The 9,749-nt window shown below is 38.6% G+C and overlaps 1 protein-coding gene across 1 annotated transcript; it reads right to left on the bottom strand.

The window, feature by feature from the left end:
• Nucleotides 1-356: 356 nt before the first annotated feature.
• LOC103700840 (coiled-coil domain-containing protein 130-like) lies at nucleotides 357-7,399 on the bottom strand. The gene is made up of 7 exons (XM_008782720.3): nucleotides 7,180-7,399; nucleotides 6,450-6,512; nucleotides 6,245-6,324; nucleotides 3,669-3,777; nucleotides 1,514-1,673; nucleotides 1,219-1,382; nucleotides 357-1,118 (listed from the first exon to the last, which is right to left on the bottom strand). The coding sequence occupies exons 1-7, from the start codon at nucleotides 7,180-7,182 to the stop codon at nucleotides 756-758; spliced, it is 942 nt and encodes a 313-aa protein (XP_008780942.1). The 5' UTR covers nucleotides 7,183-7,399; the 3' UTR covers nucleotides 357-755.
• Between the last annotated feature and the right edge of the window lie 2,350 nt (nucleotides 7,400-9,749).

The raw sequence follows: 9,749 nt of genomic DNA on the forward strand, positions 1-9,749 counted from the left end.
CTTCTACAGAGAAATCTAATGAAATAAATAAATAATTTTTTAACAAACTAGTATTTTGTTTGAAGGCCCAAGTAAAAATAAAAGTCGTTATTTATGTTAACACAGACCATTACGAAGGTAAATAATACATTACAGTGGCCGTTATTTTTTTCACCCGTTATTATGTATATGATGTACAAAAGGGTGGCCTTACAGCACACCTTCATCTAAAATCTTCAGCATGGCCGCCTCATAGTCCAGGAAACGTGTAATTTTTATAACACAAGCAAATAAAATCATGGATGTTGCTTCCTCAACAGCAATTGACAGATTGCCTTGCCTCCTAGTCATGAAAGTTGTAGCAGACCATACAAGTCTTCAGAATAGAGAGAGGAAAAGTAGAATAAAGAAACACAAGTCCAGAACACCATCACCTTCCTCACCATTTGCATACAATGTTACAGTTCTCCTTTCCAAACAACCAGATGACGCATCAAAATTAAACCATAAACACAAAAGCCTAGTAGACGATTCATGGTTACAAACTGTACATCTCCCCTTGGAATTGACTAGGAATTGCAAGAATGAACGGTACAGTATTTCAGCATTTATACCACCCCTTGCATCTCCAGCCCCCACTTACTGAAGATGTAGGTCAGCTTGAATCTGTAACCAACTTCCTCAATGATTCTCGGACCATTTTGCAAATCAAAGCCACTCTATCTCCAAACCTATATCATATCATGCTGCTTGAAACTGGAACTGCATCCATAAAACTATCTGCGGTGGACTGAAGCCACCGATATTCCATTTTGTCCACTCACAGATCTTTGACTGGGCTGCCGTGCTGATGGCTTGACCCTACCTGTCAATAAAGCAGATGCAGCGGCCGCTTTTATTCTCCTCCTTTTTGACTCAAGTTCTAAACGTTTATTCCCCGATGCAGAGCTTGATGACTCCGGAAAAATGGAGGAAGCCTTAATTGCTGCCCGCTTCTCCCTCCTGTTCCTTTCAAACTTTGAAGAGAATCTCACAGCAGCTGCACCTGCTAAATCTTCTTCTGATGGGGGAAGAAGTCGTATTCCAAGGCCAAGCTTTCTTGCACGTTCCTCTTCTTCACCTACCCTTTTCTTGTGACTCTAAAATGGACAAGAATAAATAAAGTACAGAATAAGAATCCAAGAACCGAATGCGACCATGATAGAAGAAATTCGGGCATAAGTTCATCAGATTGCTCACTCTGAGACGAGCTCGGAGAGCTCTGTTAAGGTTATAGTCATCCGAATGCCTGCTGTCTGAGACTCTCTGAAGGCGGACGAGCAATGGCTCAGCTTCTTTCTTCTTCCGCAGATCCTCTTCCTGATGTTCGAGACGGTAGAAGGGATCAACAAGCTTGCCTCTTTCTGCAACATATTTTTTAGCGAGAAACATATCCAGGATAAATGAAAAAACAAAAATAAAAAAGAAACCTGCAAGAAAGAAAGTGTAGGAACAACTTATTCATTTCATTAAAGAGGGAAAATAAGTTGTTGACCTTCATCTGCTGGAAGAGCAAATGTCTCTGCATCCTCAATGTCAAAATCCTCAGTCTTGCGCTGAGCCCCACTGATGATGACATATTCACAGTTTTTTGGATCTGTCTGGATGACTATTTCATGCTTACAGCATGCTGATTTCATGGTAAAGCTCCATATCTGATAACACAGACACCACATTATACATCTACGACAGTTCAAACAAGAAGATACAAGCCAACAGTTACCAGACCACATCACCATTTAAAGGACACAGTACAATAGTAAAATGTGAAAAAGAAAATGTGTTAAAATAGGTGAAAGAGGTTCCAGGAATACCGTCAATGCTGGTGACTTGCTTTTCAGAAAAACATAATTGCATGCTACTTCTTAATTAAAGAATTAATGCAGATGGAGCAGACTGGGGCAAAAACTGAAGACTGCAAGCATCTATTACAATCTTTTAATCAATGCCTGAGTCTACCGCATTCACAGACCCTCCTCCTATCTACCTCCTATGGGTCCGCGGATTGCTGCCTGGGGCGAGGCGTGCCTACCACTTACTGTCTGACGGATAAAAGGGCCTACTCCAAGACCCGGGCAACACAATGTTTCCTCCACTCCGAAGGTCACACTTGCCCTCCGAAAGCCATTCGTGAGAGGCCGCCCACTATACTCTCGCTTCGAGCCTTTGCCCCAAGCCCGTGTCAGGTTGGGTTAGCCCTCTCTTTTCTGAATTGAGGACTCCTGAATCAAATCCGGTCCCAGAGGCATCTCGAAAGAAAATATCTATTTTCTGAATTTGACGTTGAGATTGATGGCTGACCTTACCATGGAAAGATATGTACCTATATAGGCCCATTCTGGGACAGCAAGAAATTCACCAGGCACAGGTGGAAAATACACCCCTTATTGCTAATTGAATTATAAGCAGGAAAACCCCAAATGCCTGACCTAAGCAGATTCCTAGCATTTGTCCCGTTCCTCTATGATCTGCAAACTACTCACCTAAGAAAATAAAAGTAACAAAATTGCATAATAGTAACGAGGCAATATAGTGCCTTGGACAAACTCTAATTATAATTTGCTACCCTTGGCCCAACAAAATCTTCCTCAGAAAGGAAAAGGTACAAAACTGAAGAATGAAAAAGATGATATACCACTATCATGTAATGAGAGAACACAACTTCCATGCATGCTAAATGCTAGGTATCCAAGTTAATCATAAAATATATTTCATGCATTATACCACCAGCAAGGAAAAGTTAACACTGTCCAGAAAACAAAGAAATTATGCATGTCTCACCTCGTAAGGAAGCTAAATTTCACAGATAACAAAGAAAAGATGCATATATCATCAAACAGGAAAGCATGATTTCATAGGCCAATGTAACAGGGGTATCCAAGCTACCCTACGAGAGATGAATAATTTTTATCATGTAGGATAACTGAACCTCCTGGTCTAACACCATGAAAACCAACGCCATCTTGAGAATATGCAGATCAAGCACCAGGTTAGTGGTAACATAAAAAAATAAAATAATAAAAAAAGCAGGCCAGTCAGGTAGGGAAAAGATAAGAGTGGTAGGCTCCATACACAGATTGAAAACATAAACACGAATAAAATTGCCAACCAGAATGATATTTATATTGCAGCATTTTTAAAGTTCAATAAGTCCTGATACTCTGATTTTTCATTCTTAGTTTCCTGCAAATCTATAACTGAAGATACTGTAGGAATGGGCCAAGCTGCTGAACTTGAAAGTGGTGAGCCAATTTTAATAAATTCTAGTTGACTGGATCAGGAAAAATGCATGGCATTTTGTTTAAACATCGAGTCACACCCTCAAACTAAATGAAGATTGGAGGTAGTGGCTTGTACAGGAGTAGTAAATTAGAGCATTTCATTATGGCACAAATACATTAGTGTAAATATTAGTTTTTTTGCGTTTTTTCAGTAAGGCATACTTGAATTCTTTTTGTTTTGTTATATGTACTAAAATCAATATGTTTAAGTATTCATTGACTGTAAAAAATTATAAAGCCTCAATAGGGTCTCAATTTGACCCAACCAAGTAGAACAGTGCGATAAGGTAAGTTTTCTGGGTCTGGAACTCGGATAGTTTAGCATATTTGGAAGATTGATAGATATCTGTTGGTAGTTAAGTAGGGTACCTTTGTTGAATAATAGTTTCCCACTTGCTTTTTCTCAGCATTAAACCTTACACCCTTGGCAATCATTGAATTGCATCCCCCACACCAGACATTGAAAGGCATCTCGAATCTGACAAACAAAATATTACAATTGAGCAGATGCATATGGGATTAGAAGATGGAGAAAATGTTGAGACTTGCATAAAGAACTGTAAACAAAGGAGTCAATTATTAAAGTTTCACTATGCAAAACCAGGTCAACATGTCAAAGATGCAAATTCAACTTGCATCTTCATTAGTCCATCATCCATCATTCACTTTAAAAGTGAATCATGACCCAGAAGTATATCCTGCTTAACTTCTCAAATAAACAAGGGAAAACAGGTAAATTCAGTACATGCAAAAGATGCATCTTTAACCCTTATACCACATTTGAGAACGTAAAACCTTAATAACTACTGATGCCTTTATTTTGAATATAAAATATACATCAAAACAAATCAAAGATAGCGTCCATATTAATTTTTTTAAAAAAGGGCTGTTTTCATGGATAGAAGAATCATAAAATCACCTATTTCTATAACATAAACTTCTTGCAATGGAACTCCACAACTAAGTAAAATAAATTGACGACTATGCAATGAAATATAAAAAACCACTATCCTAGCAAAACACATTGAAGTCCAAGGAATCAGTCAATGTCACCATGACAAGTGAGTAAATTGAATCTGGAGAAAATCCAAGATACAGCAAGGACAAAAGATATTCATCGGTAAGGAAACAGAATCAGTGATGTAAACAAGCCTCATGCCATGAATGAGAAAACCAACTTGTCTACTTCCCCCAGAGTTCCTCAATCCAAAGTCCTCCAAAATGTAATGTCTCAAAATCATTTCTCCTAGTCCCCCATACAAACACAACAAAATTGCTTCAAACCCCTTTTCGCTTGACTGTTGTTACAAGTTGTCACCTGGATGCTTGGGAATGCACAGGCTTCAAGGCATTTACGCAATCCATATCTTGACCAACTGAACATGCGTATGCAATTATATGTATGTTTGTACGTATATGCATGCAGATTTGTGTGGTCCATATATGTATGCAGATTTGTGAAGGTTAAAAAAAGGCACTGTAGAGAGAAAGACTTAAGTTTGCTGGTGTGGCAGCTAAGGTCTCCCCAGCTATCATTTTCACTATCCCCACAAACAAATGCCCCCCTTCCATGCCTCTCTCTCACTTCTCTCTCTTCTCTTACTCACAGCCTCCCTCTTCCCCTACTATTCCTTTCCCACATCATATCACAGCATCTAGAACCATTTCCTTTATATTTTGGTTGGTCTCACTCATGTAATGAGGGGCTTAAACCAATTAAAGTTGCTTAGGAGTGTACATAAAGCAAACTTTGGCTTGTTTAATTGAGATCAGAGGCTAAATACCCTAATAATTATTCCTCTTCCATTCTTGCTGCTCCCTCTTCATTTGGGTGTTGGATTTGAACACATAAATATCCAGAGAACCATTCTTTCCCTGCACGGCACACAAGGCTGAGCAAGAACCCTTCCAAATGGCAGGTTCTCATGGGTTTCAGCTATCTAATGATAACATTCCTCCTCTAAACTTTCATTTTGCTTTTCATCTTGCATCTTTTTTCTCAGCTTTTTCTTGTAGCATACTTCCATGCTTTCTAGGTCTTTTCCATCCCATGAGTCCTACTTACTCTTTGATCACTCCTTTTTGTGTGTCTTTTTCCCTTATAATTTTAAATTGTTATCTCTTTGGCATTTTCTTTCTATATACAGAATGTCTTGATGATTTGTCCTCAGTGTATCAAGAGCTTTTAAATTTGAAAAATAATTAGGTCCTTTAACTAGACTTAATTTGGATAGACCTTGATCTCAGTAGAAGTGGGCTGATTTGCTGCTCTGAGAGTTATTTAGCTCCCCAAGCTTATTAAGCTCTCCAAGCTTGAAACTAGGCACCCCTAAATCCTATGGACCCCTAGAAATCCAAGTCCAAGCCCTTACATACATATTATTTCCAGTCCTCAAATATCATTCCTCTTGGGTGCAAAACTACCCTTGCCTTTTTTTGCTTGTTTATTCATCTCTAAGATGTTGGTTGAATCAAATATATAACAATTATCGAGATGAAATTTATTGCATGGAGCATTCCCTGATCTTCTCATTTGATAACTTCCTTTCTCCCGAATCTATAAAAATCTAAGAAAACTCTAACATCATTCTTCAATTCTTCCATTAAAATCTATTTCATATGAAGATTTAGATTGCAAAACATCAAGACCCTACAGATCTAACATCTTCATCCATTAAACAGGTAATTTCAAGAGGTATTAGATTATCAACATACTACATTTAAGTCTTGTGCATTGTTTAGGTTAAGCATGATAATTCTGCTTCTATATATATACAAGAGGCAGTACTATTGATCCTTGACCAAAATGTAATTATCTGAAAAAGAACATCCCAAGGAGTTTGACCATAGCATTAGCTCACAAAATTAGCAAACAAAAGAAGCATCAATCAGACATGATGCTTGAGTTCTTTTTTCTTTTTTTTTGTGACTGCGAAACATCTTACCTTATGATTAGAATGCCCTGGTCTATCTTTCTTGCTCTCTCCCTGAGGGGATGCTGTCCACGAAACTTGTTCAATGAACCCTGTAAGTGAGATGCGGAAAAACAATGTTGAGTAGCCAACTTTCTGGTAAAGATTACAAAATATGTTACAACACCCACCAAAACAAATAGAGGGAGGCTACCACCTTCCATAACGACAGACATACCTGTTTTGGCGTCCATTCTGGTGGATAGTAAAAATTATCTGCTCTGGCAGCTGCGAGGGAAGACTGAAAACAGAGAAGAAATACAAGTTGGGCACATCAGATTATTCCAGAAAAAAAAAAAAAGATAAATCCTCGCATGATATTCAAGAAGGATCACGCAACCGAAGAGAGGTAACTAGAAAACAAATTATATTTCAGGAAGGTACCATGACAATATTTATGGATTCTGACAATCAAACTTGTCTTTAAAAAAGAAAAAAGAAAAATCCAACGACCAAAACAATTAGCACTTTAAATCGCTAGCAAACCTCAATTCCAACATAAAAGTTTTCAATAAAATTTTAGCAACATAAAATCGGAACACCAAAAGAAATTCTCATAACATAAGCATAAAGCATATCTCATTAAGAACTTCAAATAATAATAAAAATAATAATACCACTCTTTATAGGAAATTAGGAACCATAGCCATCAAGAAACAACGAATGATTTATCAAAGAAAAACAGCACGAATCACAGAATTGCAACGGATATACATCATAATCAGCGAAAGTTCTCGAGGAAACTTCGATTAACAGATAAATCACGCCAAGAAACCTAAATTTCCTAATTTTGAATGATGGAAACCCTGGCGCTCATCGATCCTAGACGGTTAGGGTTTTCTAACGCCTCAAACCATAAAAAAGTCCGTAACTTCTATCAAAAATCAGGCAAAAGGATTGCTAAGTACCATGATTGATCACCGGATTCGGATCGGATCCGCGGCGGACGATGAGCGATTTGATCGCCGGAGCTCTGCCGATTGGGGAGGCGGAGGCCTTCAAGAATCAACGGGCAATCGATAGAGACTGCCGCAACGGGGTGCCTATTATTCTCGGAGAGAGGGGAATTTGTATGCTGTCCCGCGGGACAACAGCCGACAATGTTGTATTCCCAAACTATGCGGTGGTCAGCACGCCCGCCGGTTCAAGCGTTCGCTTACCAACCTTTTAAGGCTTCCGTATCCGGCTTCGGATTGGATTCGGATAGGAATATTCTAATCTCGGATCCGGATCCGGATCCGAATTCAGATAATGAGGAAGTTCCACAGCTCTGTAGTATCTCTTTCTGATGATAAATTAAAATTATCAAATTATTTTTCAAATATAATTTCTGTTTTACTTCTGCTGCCACCTGCGATATTATTTGAGTAAGACTGCAAATGGGTCGGGGTGCCCCGCGACCCGATCCAAATTTTGGACCCGCGGGGCTGGGTCGGGTCCTAAAATTGGACCCATTCTATTTTTCGGATCAGATCTGCATTTACTAAATTTTGATCCAACTCGGACCCGACCCGACCCATTTTTTGGGGTTAATTTTGGATTGTTCATCCAAGAACCCGATTCAACCCGAATCAAATCCGAATTATCCGTTTAGGCCCGCAGGTCCACAAAGTTCTGTAGGATATTTTAAATTTACTGTAGGGAACGTAGCTAAGGTGTGGAATTGGATGATTAACGAACCAATTGTGTAGGATGGAATTATAGAGAAATCACCTGTCCATGTTCCAGTAGCAAAATACGCCCTTTACGAGGCCCAAGAGCAAGCTAAAGTGGGCTAAAGCCATCGATGTACGAGTATAATTATGGGTGTTTAAAGAAACCAACTTAACAAGAGACATGAATCCAATGGTGAGACTGATTCATGTAGTCGACATCACTCGTATCTTTGGATAAGCAATGCACCCAACTAATTGGCTCTTTGAGCATGGTTTTTAACAGCATGGCTGGGTCTATACTATGCTGTCGTAGTTTGCTGGGCAATGGAAATATGGCTGGAGGGAGACTCAGCTATGATAATCACTTGGATATCTAATCCTTCTATTTACAGGTCTGAAAATAACCCACTGTTGAATGATATCTATGGTTGGAAAGCTACGGCGAGCTATTTTAGAGCAACTCATATTAAGAGAGAAGGTAATCAGACTGCTGACTGGCTCTGCTAGCCTCACTGGCGATGATGTTACAGGGAGATGCATATGGAACTTGTTACTTAAGAAGATACATTTGTTTGTGAAGCTTTTGTTTTGGCTTTTTTGATAAGCCCTCAGATGCACGCACACGTTAGGATCTGGAGTTAAAAATATATATCCAAGATTTTCAAGCATCTTGTTAATACTTATACAAGTGCACTAATGCGTCTCAGGAATATAATTGTAAGACTCAGGGCGGATCAAGGATTCATCCTAAGGGAAAGGCCAAAATACTTAATAATATATTATAAAAAATGTTATAACAAATGTATTTATGTCCGTGCTTAAACAACTTTGTTGCTATTGTATTAAAATGTAATTACCACCATATTTTTCTTATTAAAATATTATAAATTCTAAAAGACAACTATATAAAATAGATAAAATTTTTGGTATTTTTGAAGGTTTTAAATAACCATAGCTATGAACCATAATCATGAGTGCATGCTGTAAAATAATTATGAACTCATGGAATTAAATGTTTGAATAACATAAAAATCATATACATGTATCTTTTTGTATATATGAAGAATAGAAAGAGTGACCTTAAATCCATTTGGTTATGCTTATGACATCACTTGGATGGTGGCTATAGGGGTGGAAAATGTTATAGCCCTGTATGGACGAATAAAAGTAGTGCTACATAGATTTTGTTAGTCTGAACCGATCCTCCTCCGACTGTTTTAAGCTTTTGGATTGTGAATTCATGAAAAATTGTATCATAGCCAAATTCATTGTGCGTTGCAAATTTTATTAATCTGAAGGATAACGGGGTCGAGCGGGACTTAAACCTTTTTGGTCCATGAGTTTGTGACAAAAGGGAGTCCAAGGCATAAAGAAAATTAGGACAAGGGAAATACAGGAAAATATGTAGTAGAGAGGGAGAAAGAAGTCTCTTATTGCGGAAGAAAGGCCTAAATCACTTTAATCTCATAAAACTCGCAGGACTTACACTAATTGAAGTTACTTTAAGAGGAAGTCTTTGAGGGATGAGACTAAGCAAAGAGTGGAGGAGGAGAGCAGGGTAAGACATATTCTGTTCGACTTCTTCAGAACTAGGTGGACTAAGGGCAGCAACTGGAAGATGGTCACCCCTTTTCCGCCATCGGATATTGGAGTTGGAATGATGGAGAACATGGGTCTCATCGGTCCGATCTTAGAGAGTGAGGTGCGGGGTGCACTTTAGACCTCAGCAGAGGATAAGGCTCCGGGACCTAATGGCTTTCTATAGTTCTTCTTCAGTACAACGTCGATGTCGGATGCCTGAAAAGCAAGCTACATTACTCTTA

This window comes from Phoenix dactylifera, chromosome 9, assembly GCF_009389715.1.
Source record: "Phoenix dactylifera cultivar Barhee BC4 chromosome 9, palm_55x_up_171113_PBpolish2nd_filt_p, whole genome shotgun sequence".
NCBI lineage: Eukaryota > Viridiplantae > Streptophyta > Magnoliopsida > Arecales > Arecaceae > Phoenix > Phoenix dactylifera.